Here is a 20,828-nt window from a genome sequence, read left to right as displayed (position 1 = left end):
TAAGACTGTTCTATACATCAGTGTCTCTTTTGCTGTCTCGTACACAGGGTTATTGTTACCATCTTTCTAAATTCCATATATATGCGTTAGTATACTGTATTGGTGTTTTTCTTTCTGGCTTACTTCACTCTGTATAATAGGTTCCAGTTTCATCCACCTCATTAGAACTGATTCAAATGTATTCTTTTTAATGGCTGAGTAATACTCCATTGTGTATATGTACCACAGCTTTCTTATCCACTCATCTGCTGATGGACATCTAGGTTGCTTCCATGTCCTGGCTATTATAAACAGTGCTGCGATGAACATTGGGGTACACGTGTCTCTTTCCCTTCTGGTTTCCTCAGTGTGTATGCCCAGCAGTGGGATTGCTGGATCATAAGGCAGTTCTATTTCCAGTTTTTTAAGGAATCTCCACACTGTTCTCCATAGTGGCTGTACTAGTTTGCATTCCCACCAACAGTGTAAGAGGGTTCCCTTTTCTCCACACTCTCTCCAGCATTTATTGCTTGTAGACTTTTGGATCGCAGCCATTCTGACTGGCATGAAATGGTACCTCATAGTGGTTTTGATTTGCATTTCTCTGATAATGAGTGATGTTGAGCATCTTTTCATGTGTTTGTTAGCCATCTGTATGTCTTCTTTGGAGAAATGTCTATTTAGTTCTTTGGCCCATTTTTTGATTGGGTCATTTATTTTTCTGGAGTTGAGCTGTAGGAGTTGCTTGTATATTTTTGAGATTAGTTGTCTGTTGCTACATTTGCTATTATTTTCTCCCATTCTGAAGGCTGTCTTTTCACCTTGCTTAGAGTTTCCTTTGTTGTGCAGAAGATTTGAAGTTTAATTAGGTCCCATTTGTTTATTTTTGCTTTTATTTCCAATATTCTGGGAGGTGGGTCATAGAGGATCCTGCTGTGATGTATGTCGGAGAGTGTTTTGCCTATGTTCTCCTCTAGGACTTTTATAGTTTCTGGTCTTATAAATATCTTATAAATCAATTATATCTCTAAGCTAAACAACCTTGAAACACCAAATTCAAAATGAAGCAAACAAACAAAACAGTGACTTTATAATTATGGTCAAAATTTTCTGATGAGGAAGTCTTTGGGCTACCAATACATAGAAACATGTGATGGCATTTGTTGTTTATGAGCTTTGTATGCAAAGAAATTTACAGCACAATAAACTTTTATGAGATGAAAGGCTAAGTGTTGGGTTTGCTGGGATTTTTTTTTCCCTTATTATTGAAAACCTGTTGTATGATGTAGCATTAATTTAGAACTCTTGAATTTAGAGTCTGAGTACACATTGTTTACAGTTTTAAAAAAAAGTGTGTATAAATCACTATACACACAAAGAACAATATATTTTCATGTTTTATAACCTTCAGAGTTTTGTCTTAAGTGTTTCTGTCAGAAACAGTAACTATACATAAAATTTAAAAATAATAGATGAACTTTGAGTGAATATGGTGATTTATTTTTTGCCAAAGAATTTCCCAATGTCATATACTGCCAAAGGACAGTATATTTTTTTCTTCATAAATTATGTATAACTATTTTTAATGTTTTACTATAGTGACCCTCTTTCTGAAGCATTACTATTTTATTTAAAGTGGGGAAAGTAAAATCTTAAGTGCATGACAATATTCTAGTTTATGTTAGAATCAAATTATCCAATCTATATCCAAATTATCTAGATTTGTATCTAGGTACAAATCTAGATTGGTTATTATTGCTAAGCACTAATCTCTAAAATATTTAGATAATATTTAAACAAATAATTTAATACCATGAGAGTGGCCATCTATTGGTCAGCAGAGCAAACTGGTATCTAAAGATCTCAGTTTTCTCTGGAATTCAGTGTAAATATTGAATATTATCCACTCTTCACTCAATTTGCTTGGTTTCAAGAACTGTGTAAAAGTGCTGTTCCAGCTGTATTGTGAATGTTGTTGTTGTTGTTCAGTCACTCAGGTGTGTCCAACTCTTTGTGACCCCATGGGCTGCAGCAAGCCAGTCTTCCCTGTTCTTCACTATCTCCTAGAGTTTGCTTAAACTCATGTCCTTGAGTTGATGAAGCCATCTAACCATCTCATCCTCTGTTATCTCATCTTCCTGCCATCAATCTTTCCCAACATCAGGGTATTTTCCAGGGAGTTGGTTCTTCACATTAGGTGGCCAAATGATTGGAGCTTCAGCATTAGTCCTTCCAATGAATATTCAGGGTTGATTTCCTTTAGGATTGACTGGTTTGATCTCTTTGCTATCCAAGGGACTCTCAAGAATCTTCTCCAACTCCACAATTCAAAAGCATCAATTCTTTGTTGCTTAGCTTTCTTTATGGTCCAATTCTCACATCCATACATGACTACTGGAAAAAGCATAGCTTTGACTATGCAGAGCTTTGTCAGCAAAGTTATGTCTCTGCTTTTTAATCTGCTGTCTAGGTTTGTCATAGCTTTCTTCCAGGGAGCAAGTGTCTTTTAATTTCATGGCTGCAGGCACCATCTGCAGTGATTTTGGAGCCCAGTAAAATAAAGTCTGTCATTATTTCTATTTTTTTCTCTATCTATTAGCCATGAAGTGATGGGACTGGATGCCATAATCTTGGTTTTTTGAAATGCTGAGTTTTAAGCCAGCTTTTTCACTCTCCTCTTTCACCCTCATCAAGGGTCTCTTCAGTTCCTCTTTGCTTTTGTAAGACCCAACTTTTATCTTCAAGAAGCCTTATATCTTTTGGGGAAGATAAAACTAAAGCAAGTGAATTAATTCAAGATAAAAAGCTTCTGAGTGAAGTAATTCATGGCTGATTGGCATAGAGACTGCTCACTGTTGTTTGGACTTCACATACCCAAAGGGAAAGAAGAACGTCTCACTGAATGAAGAACTAGCAGCAGCAGGAAGGTCATTTAGCATGTTGGGCACTGAATTCCTCTTCATGACAGAAGAAAAGAGAATTAAATTATGTGAAAATATACAATGCCTGGAAAAATTACCTCAACAAACTCTTATTCGCAAAATAGGAGTCATCTGACACATCTTAAAAACTAATTTTCATAATAATTTCAAAAAACCCTTCAAAATTTAATCCTAAAACTTGCTTACGCAAACTGTTCCAGAGTTTATCAATCTTTATATTAACAATAACTGTGAGTCTCAAAGTCAACATTTTACATGTATTGGATAATATAAGCCATTTTCAATACAGAACCTGGCACAGATTAAATATTCAATAAATTATTCTCTCATTTAATCATCCCTTGTCAGACTCCCATAAGATTCATTTTATCCCATGCTCTCATGTTAAATATTCTACTATTCCTATCCCCGCCATGTTTCAAACATTCAGACGCTTAGAATGCTTCACCATTACTGCATAGAGTCAAAGTCCTAATAGAATCTTTTTAAAAACCAAAAAAAGAAACATGTAGTTTTCTACACAGAAGTTTATACTTTCCAACTTCTCCCTCATTTAACTAGCATTTAGATAGTGCTTATATTACAATGTTTCAGATATCCTTCTAAGCCTTTCATGAAAGCTAGCATATATATATATATATATATTTTTTTTTCTAGTCTTTGACAATCCTAGAAAATAAGAAGTATTCACAATCTAATGATGAGGTTAAGAAAATTGCCCAGAGTCAACATGATAGTAGAAAGTTCTCTGAGGTTTGGTGTAAATGATTTGTAAGTCCAGAATTTTGTGAGCAATATCTTCTACTTGAAAAAATTTCACTGACTTCTCTGTTTCATTTACCACTTTCTTTCTATTTGTGTACAACATAGTACAACAGAGTGTCACCCCAATTCTGATTTCATCTGATATTCTTCACATCACTCACTGCATCTTAACCACTATGAAACTGGTGTGTGAGCAGAGAGAGGGAAAGGTTTGTAATGTAACTCACTGCAGCACCTAATACAATGCAAAAACTGAATTACTTGTAGGTCACATAAAGGAACTGATCTGTGCAGTCTCAGGTGTTCTACTTGTCTGTAGGCCATTGACTGGGGATGAATATATATTTCCAGAATTCCCCAAATCTATTTTCCATTACCTTAAATTTTCACATAATTCAACTGAGCTAATACATGAAAAACAGCATACTATAGTTTCTGTATTAGTGCAGGCTGTAACAAAATACCAGAGATATATTTATAAATTTAGAAATATATATATAGGGTTTCCCAGGTGGCTCAGTGGTAAAGAATCTGACTGCCAATGCAGGAGATGCAGATGTTAGTTTGATCCCTGTGCCTGGAAGATCCCCTAGAGGAGGAAATGGCAACCTACTCCAGTGTTCTTGCCTGGGATATCCCATGGACAGAGGAGCCTGGTGGGCTATAGTCCATGGAGTCAACAAAAGTAGGACATGATTGAGTGATCGAGCACACATAAACTCCAAAACAAACATAAAATATCAACACAAGTGGTTTATATTGTGAGATATATGTGAGAGTTGGACCATAAAGAAAGCTAAGAGCCAAAGAATTGATGCTTTTGCACTGTGGTGTTGGAGAAGACTCTTGAGAGTTCCTGGACTGCAAGGAGATCCAACCACTAAATTCTAAAGGAAATCAGTCCTGAATACTCATTGGAAGGACTGATACTGAAGCTGAATTTCCAATATTTTGGCCACTTGGTGGGAAGAGCTGACTCTTTGGAAAAGACCCTTATGCTGGGAAAGACTGAAGGCAAGAGGAGAAGTGAACAACAGAGGATGAGATGGTTGGATAGCATCACCGACTTGGGCATGAATTTGAGCAAGCTCCAGGAGATGATGAAGGACAGGGAAGCCTGATGTACTGCAGTCCATGGGGTCGCAAAGAGTTGGACACGACTGAGTGACTGAAATGAGCTGAAGTGGCTGTATTGTTCAAGTGACTCTTATAATATATTCCAGTATTATATTTTGTTTAAATTTATTCTACTCTGCTTTTGTTTAAGTCTTGACATTCCATGGCTGTGGTGGTTGTTACTAGGAAACTAGATTTGTGACTTTTGCATAAGAGGCATTTGCTTCTCCTCACTAATTTATCCTTTTCTGGTCATTCTAGCTTTTCCAACCCTATTTTTCAATATTTAATTAAATACCACTCCTGCACTCTGACATTTAAACAATTTTGTAGTTAGTTTTTATTAGATTTTAGTAAAAAAATGACTTAACGTGCTTGTTATAGTGTATGTCCTTAAAGATTTATCAGCTTAAAAAATTATAACTGATAATCCAAGTTTGGCTTTGAAAATATTTATTTTACTATATAAGGATGATCATTTTCTTTTAAAAATGATTTCAGAACCTAGTTTTAAAATATTTACATAAAAGTTTCATTTCATTACCATTTTTTAAAATGAAAAATCATGTATAATAAAATATGTTTTGTAAAATAATCCTAATAGTTGAATTAAAAAATGTTCAGTGTTTTTAATTTCTCCTTGCTTGACCTTGGAAACTTAGGTATTCTTTCTTTGGTGTTTTTACTTCTTATTTATAGGAATAAAACATGACAGACTAGACGCATGATGGTAGAAAACCCCAGCAATGATTTTAGAGATATAATTAAATAATTTAGTGCATGCTGTGTATGCTAAGTCACTTCAGTTGTGTCCTGTTCTTTGTGACACCGTGGACTGTACCCTGCAAGGCTCTTCTGTCCATGGGATACTTTGGGCAAGAATACTTGAGTGGGTTACCAAGCCCTCCTCCAAGGAATCTTCTCAACCTGAGGATCAAACCAGCATCTCTTAAGTCTCCTGCATAGGCAGATGGGTTCTTTACCACTAGAGCTACCTGGGAATCCCCACATTAGTACTTCTCCATATTACGATTGTCAAATAAAACTATACTTTAAGGTTATTTTCTACTCTTCTAAATGTCAGAAATTACTAATCACAATATTGTTATTTAATATGATTTTCTCTATGGAATCCTCTATTGAAAGTCCAGTAACCCTAACTGAAAGATTTTATGCTCAAAAAGTTTTTGTTTGTTTTTGGGTTTTTTTTTTTTTTGGTTCTACTGACCAGCTTGTGGGATTTTAGTTCCCAACCAAGGATCAAACCAGTACCCCCTGCAGTGGAAGCATGAAGTCTTAACCACTGGACCACCAAGGATTTACTCCTCAGAAAGTTTTAATTCCACAATATTCACGTTCTGTGCATTGTCTCAAGTAGAAAAGATTTCTAATATATTGCCAAATCTACTGGAATTTACTGACTCCCATGTTAACAGGCTAACTCCAGCAAGTCTTAAGGTCAATGCTTGATGATGAATAATGGTCTTTAAAGACACAGGATATTTTTATCTGAATAATAATACAGACTCTGCAACCTATACAGAAACTTCAGAAGGTTATACTTCATCTTTTTATTGCTATGACAGTAGGAGAGGGATGAGAGAAAGGATGTATGAGAGATCCCCACTGAGACTTAGCCATTTATGTTATATATTATCTCTGCTTTGTTCAAGTGATATTTATCTGGGCCTCAATCTCAATCACTTGTTTCAGTTGCTAAAAATAGAAATTAAGGATAGACTTTGAGTTCTAACAGTTATGGGGGAAAAATAAAGAGCATAACCAAAAGTGTTAGCTTGAAAACTACATTTACAAGTAGACATGCAAAGTAGCAGTCTCTATAACTATACTAGCTTTGAAATCTTAAAAATCCTAGGACTATATATTGACTTATTTTGTTTATGAGATGAAGGCTAAAGGTTGAAATCTTTCTTTTACAGATTATAAAAATATATGCAGAACACTTATCAGTAGGGTCAAATATATATAAATATTAGGATTTTTCTGCCTTATTTCTATTTATATAAATGCATGTGAAAATATTTAATAATGAACATAATAAATTTTAATTGACCTAAAATGAATTCTAATCTATCAAGTTTTCTTTGTATAAATTGTATAAAAAAGGGGTGATGGCTTACGTGTTATCTGAAACTTTACAATGAAAGTGAAGATTTTAACAAAAAGTGTAGAAAATCAATGAAATCTTTCACCAAGAGTGATCTACATTTCAAGGCTCTTTCTTCAAACCATTCACTACAGATGTCATATGATTCATCTATCACTTACAAAAATCTCTTTTGTAGCTGCAGTGGTCCACAGCATTACAACTGAGAAGGAATAAACACCAGCCTCAGGAAAGAGAATCCCTCTTCTGAACATGTCAATATTAAGAGTGAAAATAATAAAAGAAAATTCAATGATGTGTAAACAGATAAAATTCAATCTGCATCCCATGAAAAATGAGTGCAATAAGAGAAATAATACATGCTCACCAAGAAAATCATTTTCCCAGATATTTAAATAGAATTATTATATAAAACGAGGAAAATATTGTCAAACTATCACTTTTTCTTGTCAATCATATAAAACTGGTTAAAATATTTACTAAGTAAGAACAGAGTGATATTAAATAGATGGTGTAGTTAAACCAAAGTCAGTCAATAACAAAATCCTTTAGGAAGAAATAAGGAAAAATTGTGGTAGAAAGTAAAATCATCTAAACAGATAATAAGCCTGGAAAACATGATGAAGCAAAACATAAAATTAGTAAAATGATTTTTAAACTAGGAAAAAGAGAAAGAAATACATGCAACATAAAATATGGAGTTTCTCAGTTCAGTTGTCTCCAACTCTTTACAAACCCATGAATCACAGCATGCCAGGCCTCACCAACTCCTGGAGTTTACCAAACTCATGTCCATCGAGTCGGTGATGCCATCCAGCCATCTCATCCTCTGTCGTCGCTTCCCCTCCTGCCCCCAAACCCTCCCAGCATCAGGGTCTTTTCTAATGAGTCAACTCTTCGCATGAGGTGGCCAAAGTACTGGAGTTTCAGCTTCAGCATCATTCCTTCCAAAGAAATCCCAGGGCTGATCTCCTTCAGAATGGACTGGTTGGATCTCCTTGCAGTCCAAGTGACTCTCAAGAGTCTTCTCCAACACCACAGTTCAAAAGCATCAATTCTTCGGCACTCAGCCTTCATCACAGTCCAACTCTCAATCCATACATGACCACAGGAAAAACCATAGCCTTGACTAGATGAACCTTTGTTGGCAAAGTAATGTCTCTGCTTTTGAATATTCTATCTAGGTTGGTACAGAATGGGAAAGACTAGGGATCTCTTCAAGAAAATCACAGATACAAAAGGAACATTTCATGCAAAGATTAGCTCGATGAAGGACAGAAATGGTATGGACCTAACAGAAGCAGAAGATATTAAGAAGAGATGGCAAGAATACACAGAAGAACTGTACAAAAAAGATCTTCACGACCCAGATAATCACGATGGTGTGATCACTCACCTAGAGCCAGACATCCTGGAATGTGAAATCAAGTGGGCCTTAGAAAGCATCATTATGAACAAAGCTAGTGGAGGTGATAGAACTCTAGTTGAGCTATTCCAAATCCTGAAAGATGATGCTGTGAAAGTGCTGCACTCAATATGCCAGCAAATTTGGAAAACTCAGCAGTGGCCACAGGACTGGAAAAGGGCAGTTTTCATTCCAATCCCAAAGAAAGGCAATGCCAAAGAATGCTCAAACTACCGCACAATTGCACTCATCTCACACGCTAGTAAAGTAATGCTCAAAATTCTCCAAGCCAGTCTTCAGCATTATGTGAACCGTGAACTTCCTGATGTTCAAGCTGGTTTTAGACAAGGCAGAGGAACCAGAAATCAAATTGCCAACATCTGCTGGATCATTGAAAAAGCAAGAGAGTTCCAGAAAAGCATCTATTTCTGCTTTATTGACTATGCCAAAGCCTTTAACTGTGTGGATCACAATAAACTGTGGAAAAATCTGAAAGAGATGGGAATACCAGACCACCTGATCTGCCTCTTGAGAAATTTGTATGCAGGTCAGGAAGCAGCAGTTAGAACTGGACATGGAACAACAGACTGGTTCCAAATAGGAAAAGGAGTTCATCAAGGCTGTATATTGTCACCCTGTTTATTTAACTTATATGCAGAGTACATCATGAGAAACACTGGACTGGAAGAAACACAAGCTGGAATCAAGATTGCTGGGAGAAATATCAATAACCTCAAATATGCAGATGACACCACCCTTATGGCAGAAAGTGAAGAGCAACTAAAAAGCCTCCTGATGAAAGTGAAAGTGGAGAGTGAAAAAGTTGACTTAAAGCTCAACATTCAGAAAACGAAGATCACGGCATCTGGTCCCATCACTTCATGGGAAATAGACAGGGAAACAGTCAAAACAGTGTCAGACTTTAGTTTTCTGGGCTCCAAAATCACTACAGATGGTGACAGCAGCCATGAAATTAAAAGATGCTTACTCCTTGGAAGGAAAGTTATGACCAACCTAGATAGCATATTCAAAAGCAGAGACATTACTTTGCCAACAAAGGTTCATCTAGTCAAGGCTTTGGTTTTTCCTGTGGTCATGTACGGATTTGAGAGTTGGACCGTGAAGAAGGCTGAGCGCCAAAGAATTGATGCTTTTGAACTGTGGTGTTGGAGAAGACTCTTGAGAGTCGCTTGGACTGCAAGGAGATCCAACCAGTCCATTCTGAAGGAGATCAGCCCTGAGATTTCTTTGGAAGGAATGATGCTGAAGCTGAAACTCCAGTACCTTGGCCACCTCATGGGAAGAGTTGACTCATTGGAAAAGACTGATGCTGGGAGGGACTGGGGGCAAGAGGATAAGGGGATGACAGAGGATGAGATGGCTGGATGGCATCACTGACTCGATGGACGTGAGTCTGGGTAAACTCCCAGAGTTGGTGATGGACAGGAAGGCCTGGTGTGCTGCGATTCATGGGGTTGCAAAGAGTCGGACACGACTGAGCAACTGATCTGATCTGATCTGATCTAGATTGCTCATAACTTTCCTTCCAAAGAGTAAGCGTCTTTTAATTTCATGGCTGCAGTCACCATCTGCAGTGATTTTGGAGCCCAGAAAAATAAAGTCTGACACTGGTTCCCCATCTATTTCCCATGAAGTGATGGGACCAGATGCCATGATCTTCGTTTTCTTTTTTTTTTTTTTTATTCTTCCAATTTTATTTTATTTTTTAAACTTTACATAATTGTATTAGTTTTGCCAAATATCAAAATGAATCCGCCACAGGTATACATGTGTTCCCCATCCCGAACCCTCCTCCCTCCTCCCTCCCCATACCATCCCTCTGGGCCGTCCCAGTGCACCAGCCCCAAGCATCCAGCATCATGCATCGAACCTGGACTGGCAACTCGTTTCCTACATGATATTTTACATGTTTCATTGCCATTCTCCCAAATCTTCCCACCCTCTCCCTCTCCCACAGAGTCCATAAGACTGTTCTATACATCAGTGTCTCTTTTGCTGTCTCATACACCGGGTTATTGTTACCATCTTTCTAAATTCCATATATATGCGTTAGAATACTGTATTTATGTTTTTCCTTCTGGCTTACTTCACTCTGTATAATAGGCTCCAGTTTCATCCACCTCATTAGAACTAATTCAAATGTATTCTTTTTAATGGCTGAGTAATACTCCATTGTGTATATGTACCAAAGCTTTCTTATCCATTCATCTGCTGATGGACATCTAGGTTGCTTCCATGTCCTGGCTATTATAAACAGTGCTGCGATGAACATTGGGGTACACGTGTCTCTTTCCCTTCTGGTTTCCTCAGTGTGTATGCCCAGCAGTGGGGTTGCTGGATCATAAGGCAGTTCTATTTCCAGTTTTTTAAGGAATCTCCACACTGTTCTCCATAGTGGCTGTACTAGTTTGCATTCCCACCAACAGTGTAAGAGGGTTCCCTTTTCTCCGTTTTCTGAATGTTGAACTTTAAGTCAACTTTTTCACTCTCCACTTTCACTTTCATCAAGAGGCTCTGTAGTTCCTCTTCACTTTCTGCCATAAGGGTGGTATCATCTGCATATCTTTGGTTATTGATATTTCTCCTGGCAATCTTGATTCCAGCTTGTGCTTCTTCCAGCCCAGCATTTCTCATGATGTACTCTGCATAGAAGTTAAATAAGAAGCGTGACAATATATATCCTTGATGTACTCCTTTTCCTATTTGGAACCAGTCTGTTGTTCCATGTCCAGTTCTAACTGCTGCTTCCTGACCTGCATATAGGTTTCTCAAGAGGCAGGTCAGGTGGTCTGGTATTCCCATCTCTTGAAGAATTTCCCATAGTTTATTGTGATCCACAGAGTCAAAGGCTTTGGCATAGTCAATAAAGCAGAAATAGATATTTTTCTGGAACTCTCTTCCTTTTTCCATGATCCAGCGGATGTTGGCAATTTGATCTCTGGTTCCTCTGCTTTTACTAAAACCATTTTGAACATCTGGAAGTTCATGGTTCATGTATTGCTGAAGCCTGGCTTGTCGAATTTTGAGGATTACTTTATTAGTATGTGAGATGAGTGCAATTGTGTGGTAGTTTGAGCATTCTTTGGCATTGCTGGAGTTTCTACCAGTGTGTAATTCAATTTTCCAAGAAAGGAAATGGAAAAAACAGTTGTTAATCAAAAATAGAGTAGAAAAAAATTCATAAGTCAAAAGCAAATGGTCTTAACTGATTTTAATAAAAAGGTGTGTTTGCAAGCAAAGCAAAATTCTGACTAGAGATAAACTACAAAATATATTCAGCTAAAACATCCAAATATAATGGAGCAAAACCCAAATATTGCAACAGCAATAATGTGAAAAATGCAGGTCACTTAATTTCAGATTTATCTTGGAGGAGAAGGAAGCAAGAGAAATGCAAATGATTTCAGAGTTATTTAGTACGAAAGGGAGTCAAAACAAATTGTCAAAATACTGACAATTTCTTTTTCATTATTATTAATTCAAAGGGTTAAAAACCAGGGAATCTTTAGCCAGTTCAGTGTTATTGACAATATAATAATTCTCAGATATTCAAGAATCAAAGATGCTGTCATCATGAAATTTTCTTTTGACAAGATGTGTGGTTTATATGATGAAGAGTTGATGATATGAATATCTTTTTAAATCTAATTTTAGATCAATGGAAACTGCAAAAGTAACTCTAGATATTGACATAAATACAGAGAGTAAACAATGTCAAAAGGAGGATTGCAGCTCGTCTATTTAAATTTTTGATGCATTTCTGAGATCATCAGAATCAGAATGTAATTGTCATTATTGTTTACAAAGTACTAACTAGATCAGTAGAAAAATAATGTTTAAAACTAAGTAAGTTTGATGGTGAGGAAATAAAAATTAAAAATATAATCTTTACAAATGCTAGATATAATGCTTTAGAAAATAGAGTACAAAACCATGAATGGAATAAAAAGAAGGCTTGAGTTTAATTAAAAAGTAGTAACATTTAAAAATATTAAAATCTTTCAAAATACTGAAAACATTATTTTTAATGAGAAATAACATTAACAGAAATATGTAGGTTCTGTATCAGAAAACTATACAATTTACTAAAAGACACTACTAAAGACTTGAAGAATCATACCATGAACCTGGAAAATGCACTATATAAGAGGAAAAATGAAAGTGAAAGTGAAAATGTTAGTTTCTCAGTCATGTCCAACTCTTTGCGACTTCATGGACTGTAGCCCACCAGGCTCCTCTGTCCATGAGAGTTCCCAGGCAAGAATATTGGAGTGGGTTGGCATTTCCTCCTCCAGGGGATCTTCCTGACCTAAGGAGTGAACCTGGGTCTCCTGCATAGCAGGCAGATTCTTTACCAATTGAGTTACCAGGGAAGCCCATATAAAAGAAATCTACCTGTAAATCAGTACAATTCCAATGAGCAATCTCTTGTATTTTTGTTCCTTGCAAAAATATTCTGACCTGAGACTTCTTCTCCAGGACAGCAAAATGATTTTTAAAAAACTACAGTATTAGCATAGGATTGCATATATAGATTCCTCACATAAAATAGACAAGAATATGCAGAAACACATAAAATAGGTAGACATTTAGTTTATGGTAAGTGACAAAAATATTGATGAAAGAAATCGTGTGGGATACAACTGTCTGTCACAGAAGAATTAAAGTCGTATTGTATGCTTCAGCCTCAAATCACAGACCAAAATACATTTTAGATAGATTAAAATAAAATAATAAAAGTGTTAGATGATAACAGCAATTCTTATGTGTATAATATTATCATGACAAAAGCATTTCAAATCAGGATCCACAAGTCAGACCTCATAATACAAAACTTTGGTAGATTTGATTACATAAAATTGTAAGATGTATCTATGGATGAAAAGACCATAAAATGAAGGTATATAAAAATAAGCTGCTTAAAAGGTTCATCTTTTTTGTGGAGAGAGCCATTAAAACAGAAATTTTGAATGGAATATAGATTTCAAAAATAGTACAAAATTAATGCAGTAATGTGGGATATACATATATATATATATTTAGGCACATTTATATTAGCTTATAATACTAAGTACTTAACACTTCAATATTATATTAGACAATTTTTTCTTTAATTATAGTATGTGTGTGCTCAGTTGTGTCTGACTCTTTGTGACCCCATGAACTGTGTAGCCCACCAGGCTCCTCTATCCATCGGATTGTCCAGACAAAAATACTGGAGTGGGTTGACATTCGCTTCTCCAAGAGATCTTCCCAACCCAGGGATTGAACCCACATGTCTTGCGTATTCTGCATTGATGGCAGATTCTTAACCACTGCACCTCCTTGAGTATCTGCTGTTAATACTATACGGGAATTCATGTGGCATTGGTGGAGGATGAATTTATACAATTTTTCTGCAATGTAATTTGGCAGTGTTTATCAAAATTCTTTTAAAATGTTTACATTCTGTGATCCAGCAATACCACTTCTCAGAACTTACCTTCAGGAAAGAAGACAGGTACAGATGCACTAGCAAGAGTGATTTCTCAGCTCCCAAAAAGGTGCTCAGTTCTGAGAGATATTCAGCAAATAAAATGGACATAATTTATGACTACTTATATGCAGATGACACCACCCTTATGGCAGAAAGTGAAGAAGAACTACAGAGCCTCTTGATGAAAGTGAAAGAGGAGAGTGAAAAAGTTGGTTTAAAGCTCAACATTCAGAAAACTAAGATCATGGCATCCAGTCCCATCACTTCATGGCAGATAGATGGGGAAACAGTGGAAACAGTGGCTGACTTTATTTTTCTGGGCTCCAAAATCACTGCAAGTGGTGATTGCAGCCATAAAATTAGAAGACACTCCTTGGAAGGAAAGTTATGAACAACCTAGACAGCATATTCAAAAGCAGAGACATTACTTTGCCAACAAAGGTCCATCTAGTCAAGGCTATGGTTTTTCCAGTGGTCATGTGAGATTTGGACTATAAAGAGAGCTTAACACTGAAAAATTGATGCTTTTGAACTGTACTATTGGAGAAGACTCTTGAGAGTCCCTTGGACTGCAAGGAGATCCAACCAGTCCATCCTAAAGGAGACCAGTCCTGGGTGTTCATTGGAAGGACTGATGTTGAAGCTGAAACTCCAATACTTTGGCGACCTCATGCGAAGAGCTGACTCATTAGAAAAGACCCTGGTGCTGGGAAAGATTGAGGACAGGAGGAAAAGGGGATGACAGATGATGAGATGGTTGGATGGCATCATCGACTGGATGGACATGGGTTTGGGTGGACTCTGGGAGTTGGTGATGGACAGAGAGGCCTGGCGTGCTGTGGTTCATGGGGTCACCAAGAATAGGACACGACTGAGCAACTGAACTGAACTGTATTTGGGAACTTGAACAGGAGGTGGAATTTGAAACTGATTCTGATATATCTAAGCTAGGAATAGGGTATTCAGAGGCATGGCAGATTTATTTTTTGCTCCTGTGTATAATAGAAAGCTAAATTAACAATAGCTGCTGTGACAATTTTACTTTTTTCAGTATTCAGTGTTTGAAAATAAAGCTTTTCTTTTTCCCCTCAAGCAGTCTGATGATCCCCGTGTTATTAGTTGGGCAACAATTTTCTTCCAGGTGGAGATTCAGTGACCTATGGCCTGACTTATTCTTGTGGTTCTCTTAATTTCAACTCATACCTCCTGCTATCACTCTGGATGGTTACATGTGGGAGACTTTTATTAGCTGGGCCTTCTTTCACCTATCTAGAACACAAATCGTATGGTTCCACATGCAACTGCCAGTGAAGCTGGTAAATGTCTAGCTCTGTGCACTGAAAAATAAAGGACGCAAATTTGTTATCAGCTAGAAATATCTGCCCATAATATCCTTCTGATCACCAAATATTTTTTACCTTCTTTTTGTCACATAAACCATTGCCCTACCCCATCCAAAGAGATAACCCAGAGTCCCATCATACTAGTGTACCCAACTCAATGACCAAGGTCCTCAAATATGCATAATTATCTTCATCATCTCCAGATGCATTAGCTCAAGGAAAAATGAACCAAAACACAAGTTTCAATGCTCTTTTCCACCCCATGTAAAAAATACAGTGATAGAACAGAGTCAGGAAAAACCCTGTGCTGTGCTTAGTTGCTCAGTTGTGTCCGACTCTGCAACCCCATAGACTGTAGCCCCACCAGGCTCCTCTGTCCATGGGGATTCTCCAGCCAAGAATACTGGAGTGGGTTGCCACGCCCTCCTCCAGGGGAACTTTCCAACACAGGGATCAAACCGGGGTCTCTTGCATTGCAGGCGGATTCCTTACCAGCTGAGCTACCAGAAAAGCTCCAGGAAAAGCCCTCCTTAATATAAATGCTCTCTTTTGGAAGAAGAGGAATAATGGGAAACACCGAGTAGTCACTGATCCATAATAATTATGAAAATATTTCAGACTGGCATGAAAAGTTCCCTTTGTGTTGGCAACAGTTATAGTCCCTAAAGAAACTAGCTTCTCTTCTGATCATTCTTTTTTTTTTTTAATTTAATTTTATTTTTTGCCTTCCTCCAAGTCTATCTTACAGGAAGTTCAGCCTTGTCAGTCATGCTCTGTGGCCACAGTGGAAGTGGGTGTTTGGTCATATGCTCTCATGGGTACTACACAGGTCTTATAGGCCACTTCTTGTTTTCACCACGTTTGGTAGTCTAGAAGTTTTTGATGTTTCAATAATCAGACTTTTCTTTCTTTTTATTTGTTTTCTAACTAGGTACATGCTTCTCTGGCACAGTAGTTCCATTAAAAACAAAGTAGACTCCTAATCTATTTGTCAGATTCCTGTACCTATAACCATATTTCAAGACTTTTTGGAAGCAGAATTGCCAGACCTAATTTATTTGTTTCCTGTCTCCCTCTGAAACTCTTTTGTAGATTGTAGACTGTACGCAGCTCTCCTGAAGCTATGCACACAAAGGACCCTGGATGGTAGGCAGTATACTCAATCTGACCTTTGCCACAGAGCTGAGCCTTAGTATATTTTGTTGCTCAAAACTTCATTTAGTTTTATCTCTTATTACGCAACTTTTATAAATAGTGGATTTTCCAAACTTTTAAATACTCACATCTGAGCTTCCTTTGATCTTTTTATTTCTGCTTGAAAACTGGCCATCCTCTACTAGGCTCAGCTCTCTCCTTTAATATCTTAACAAAAGCAGAACGTAAAAGTATATCAGAATCTAATCTTTCCAACCACTGCCCTTAAAGCTACAAGTGCAACAGACATTTAATCCTCAATGTTGAGTATTCATCTTCCTCCTTCAATCGATAATACAACAGAGTTTGTAACACCCCCCTCTCCTTAAAAAATGATCTTTCCTTTAATCAATTATTGTTTGCCCGCCAGGATCTCTTCCTACCCCACTTTTCTCTCCTTCTCAATCTTCTCTGCTGGAAGCAACTTCTGTCAGACTTTAAATATGGGAACTTTTCAGGTCTCAATTTTCAGACTTTTTCTCCTCTCTATCTAGACTCTCTCCCTTAGAGAGTTCATCAGTTTCCTCAGCTTTAAATGATATTTGTATGATGTATTTGTATAAAATAATAATATTTGTATAATTTGTATAATATTTGTATATTTGTATAATTGTTATAATCTCTAATCCCAGCCTTTCCTATGCATAACTGTATTTTTAAATTATATAGTTGTGTTTGTCACATTTAAAAATACACATACTTTCAGGTGGAGAAGAGGAGAAAGAAAAGGCATATAACTAAACAAAATCATATATGTATATTTGTTTACTGTCTCTCCCTTAAAATGTAAACTCAGTGGCAATGGTAATTTATGTGTCAAATTTTATATCCCCAATATCTGTTGACTAGATGATTGGTGTAATACATGTTAAAAAAACTTTATTTTAATGTGCTACTTTCCAAAACAACTCATTCTAATGCAGATATGTACTCTATGTCTAAAATCACATGAACTAAAACAATATTTTTTTCTCTTTTTTCAAGATCCCAATGCTCTCGCTGGCCAGACTGGCCCTGATCATGCTCTTATAGGAGGAATCGTGGCTGTAGTTGTATTTGTCACTCTGTGTTCTATATTTTTGCTTGGACGATATCTGGCAAGACATAAAGGTAGGTTATATATAATAAGACATTCTTAAATTTCACAAAAAAATTCTAAAGACTAGCTTCATCATGAAATATTATTCTTTCTGTGTGTGTGTGTGTGTGTGATGAGGGTTGAAATTGAGAGATCTGAATACTAAATTATTTCAGAGAATTCTTAATTATTTTACTCAACATTAAAGTTGGATTGGGTTAGCAAAATAATACTTAGCCAATAGCCAGAAGTCACAGAGTGAATCATTGGTTCAAGAAAAAAAAAAAGAAATATGGGAGCAAGTTTGTAGTATATCTCTAGGACTGAAATTCAACTCTAATATTAATCATTTGGTAATGTTCCTGTTTGTAAGTTTATGGACACATATGTGGTCATATTAATAAGGAAAATACGTGATTTTTTTGCAATGGGTTAGGTAGAAAACTATTGGTATAATCTACTTCTAAATGGAGTTACCAAAATGAATGCTGACACATTTGATGTGATCATTATCAACATCTGAACAAAGGGCCCTGATTGCTATAGATGAGTGGATCACATGGTCTGTAGCCATCATTAAATAAATCAAAGTACTCATTACCCATGCCAGTTTGGCAGTTGCCTCTAGTTAACCTGCACACAGCTTCATCTGCAACATATACCTGAAAACTGAAATAAAGTATACAACTTTAGAAGGGTGAATTGTATGGTTTCTTACACCTCAGAATATGTTTCAACATATAAGAAATCTGGCTTAAGTTTCTTCCTAAATGAATGTGACTTTAACAGTGGTTGTTTTACCACTCTGACAAAACTAACATGGTTTTCTTTCAACACCCACAGGAACATATTTAACAAATGAAGCTAAAGGAGCTGAAGATGCACCAGATGCTGACACAGCCATTATCAATGCTGAGGGCAGCCAAGTCAATGCTGAAGAAAAAAAAGAATATTTCATTTAAAATGCAGGCCAAGATTCTGAATTTTATGTACCAGGCTGGCTGCTGGAGAAAACTGGCTATCATCTTTCAGAATTCATTTCTACCATCTTCTGCTACCTTTATTAACTTCCATACCGTACTGCTATCCGTAGCCAGTGTATGCCAACAATCAGCTGTCGAAAGCATCACCCTTTAATTACCGTACCATCCATAATGCAGGACATTTATTACCGCGTAAATTCCACACCATTGCTCTTTTAACATTACAGTGCTTGAATATACAGCCTTAACAATGTTAATCATCTCCTTGGATCATGATATTGAATTGTTTTTGTACATTGAAAAAAAAAAAGTGTGCAGAGCTTCCCCCACCCCCTCATTTTTGGCTCCCTTTAAATCAAAGACCTTGTAAATCTGCCACTGGACAGCTTTCACAAGGAACAGGATTAGGTACAGACCTAACATGCTTAAGTTCAATTCGGATGTTAGTGGTTTATGATGTTTTCTACATGTCTATCTTCAAAGGCATGTTTTGGAAGCATATGCCCTAAAAAACACAAACTGAAATAAACTATTGAAGAATAGATTCTGGAATATTTGAGATTATACTGATAAAGCTGTATCAATTTGCTATTTAAAAATATAGTATTTGATACAGGAGCCATGAATATGGATTACAGTCATGACATGCAGTCTTATATAATTATATAGATCCCACCATTAGCTTATTTTAGCTTCATCTACCAATAAATTGTTACAAACATTTTACCATTTTGGGAATCACAAAGACTTCATTCATTTCTCTAATTTGATTCTGTAATTTATTTGCTCCATACTCACCTGCCTAAACAAAATTGAAATATCCATAGGGCACAATTTTGAAACATTTTAGTATCTGTATATAGTGCATATAATAAATCCAATTAAACATTATTTGATACATATTTAACTTTTTTGGCTGTAGGTAATCAGTCATGAGTAAGCATTTTCTAATGTCCATTATATCCCTTTAGATATTACTTAAACCAATATTATAAGTAGATAACATGTATTAGTATTTTTGTCTGTATGTCCTAGCACTGTTCAACAACAAATTTTTCTAGTTCTTGTTAATTTTTGTTATACAATGGAAGCACAATGTTATAAGGAAAGGTAATTTTAAGCTAACAACCAGTGCACAGCCTCAGGTTTTAAATTACAACCACAGTTGAATAATAATCTAAAAATAAACTCTTAGTTTGCTAAAAATTTACAAATTTTAATTTGGCAGTTCCAGAGCTGCTTACCTATGTTGGTTTGCCAAAAAAGATGTTTGAGATATGTTTTCTGTATAAATGAACTAATTCTTTATATTAAATTCCTGTCTATGCATTTTGTGAGGTATAAACATATGAAACAGTGAGTGATAGAGAATTTCTGCCATAATTTTAACTCCAAGGTGAAAGTCTCTTTCTCTGGATTATTTCTGAAATTTCAATGTATTTAACCATTAAGAAATGCTGTATTCTTAAATATGACACAGAGTCAATCTGAAGTCATATTATTTCTCCTAGTAAAAAAAATACTGCTAGATTAGTTGTCATTAGATTTGTTGATACTCTATGCTAAAGATTAAAAATCCAGTTAGATAAAAATTATTTTCCCATTGACAAGAATTGCACCTTTAGGAAGAAAAAGAATATGACAATATGGTAGCTATACTTGTGATGTCTGAAAGCATGATGGCCTATGGTTTTAGGAATAATATCTTGGAATTTATTTTTGGGAAATGAGAATGGTTGAGTATGACATCATGTATTAATATCAAATGAAAGACAAGGGTGCTGTATCTTAGATTATTTATCAGAAAAGTATAAATCTTTTAAGGATAACATTAGACTCTTAATTTTTTTTTGATTGTTGAAGCATTTATCTTGTTGATTTCTTACAAAAGAAAAAGGACGATGTCAGTTAAGCAGCACTTTTTCAGAATATACAGAACATAAATAATATGATGTGGTTGAGTGTTAACATAATAAATCATATACAGTATGACAATTTTAAGGAAATAAGTCTGCATTGATGTGATTGCATGCTTGTTTTTACAGTTCACTCCATACCATCTGTGGAAAAAATGCAATAATATGTTAATATAGTATGGTAGTTTGAGAGAACCAGGTAGGTGCTACTAGACACATTGAAACTAGAATAGGTTTATAAACTGTTCATATCTTTCAATGCATAATCTTTAGAAAGACTCCACAAAGCAAAATTCATTCTGTTAGCACAAAATAGAAAGGTTCTTATTACAGAAGTAAGTTGTATAAACTGCATCATCAATTACTATTTAAAGCCTAATTTCAGGATGCATTTACAAAATTGCTACTCTACATTGATGCTGTATTTACATCCCTCTTCATTTCATCTGTATTCTACTTGGCTCCAACTGCTAAACTGTTGC

The 20,828-nt window shown here is 36.0% G+C and overlaps 1 protein-coding gene across 4 annotated transcripts in view; it reads left to right on the top strand.

Annotated features, from left to right (window-relative positions):
- Positions 1 to 20,436, top strand: part of CADM2 (cell adhesion molecule 2) — a 1,267,951-nt gene extending 1,247,515 nt beyond the window's left edge. For all 4 annotated transcript variants that reach the window (XM_086321892.1, XM_086321883.1, XM_086321874.1 and 1 more), the window contains 2 exons: positions 17,354 to 17,479; positions 18,291 to 20,436. In XM_086321892.1, the coding sequence (XP_086178018.1) occupies positions 17,354 to 17,479; positions 18,291 to 18,409 (245 nt within the window). In that variant the 3' untranslated portion in view covers positions 18,410 to 20,436. The remainder of the gene's footprint in view (positions 1 to 17,353; positions 17,480 to 18,290) is intronic.
- Positions 20,437 to 20,828: the final 392 nt, after the last annotated feature.

This window comes from Bos grunniens, chromosome 1 (genome assembly GCF_055505025.1).
Source record: "Bos grunniens cultivar Pamir isolate PY7600 chromosome 1, Bosgru_T2T1.0, whole genome shotgun sequence".
Lineage (NCBI taxonomy): Eukaryota > Metazoa > Chordata > Mammalia > Artiodactyla > Bovidae > Bos > Bos grunniens.
This window is presented reverse-complemented; position numbering and strand designations above follow the sequence as displayed.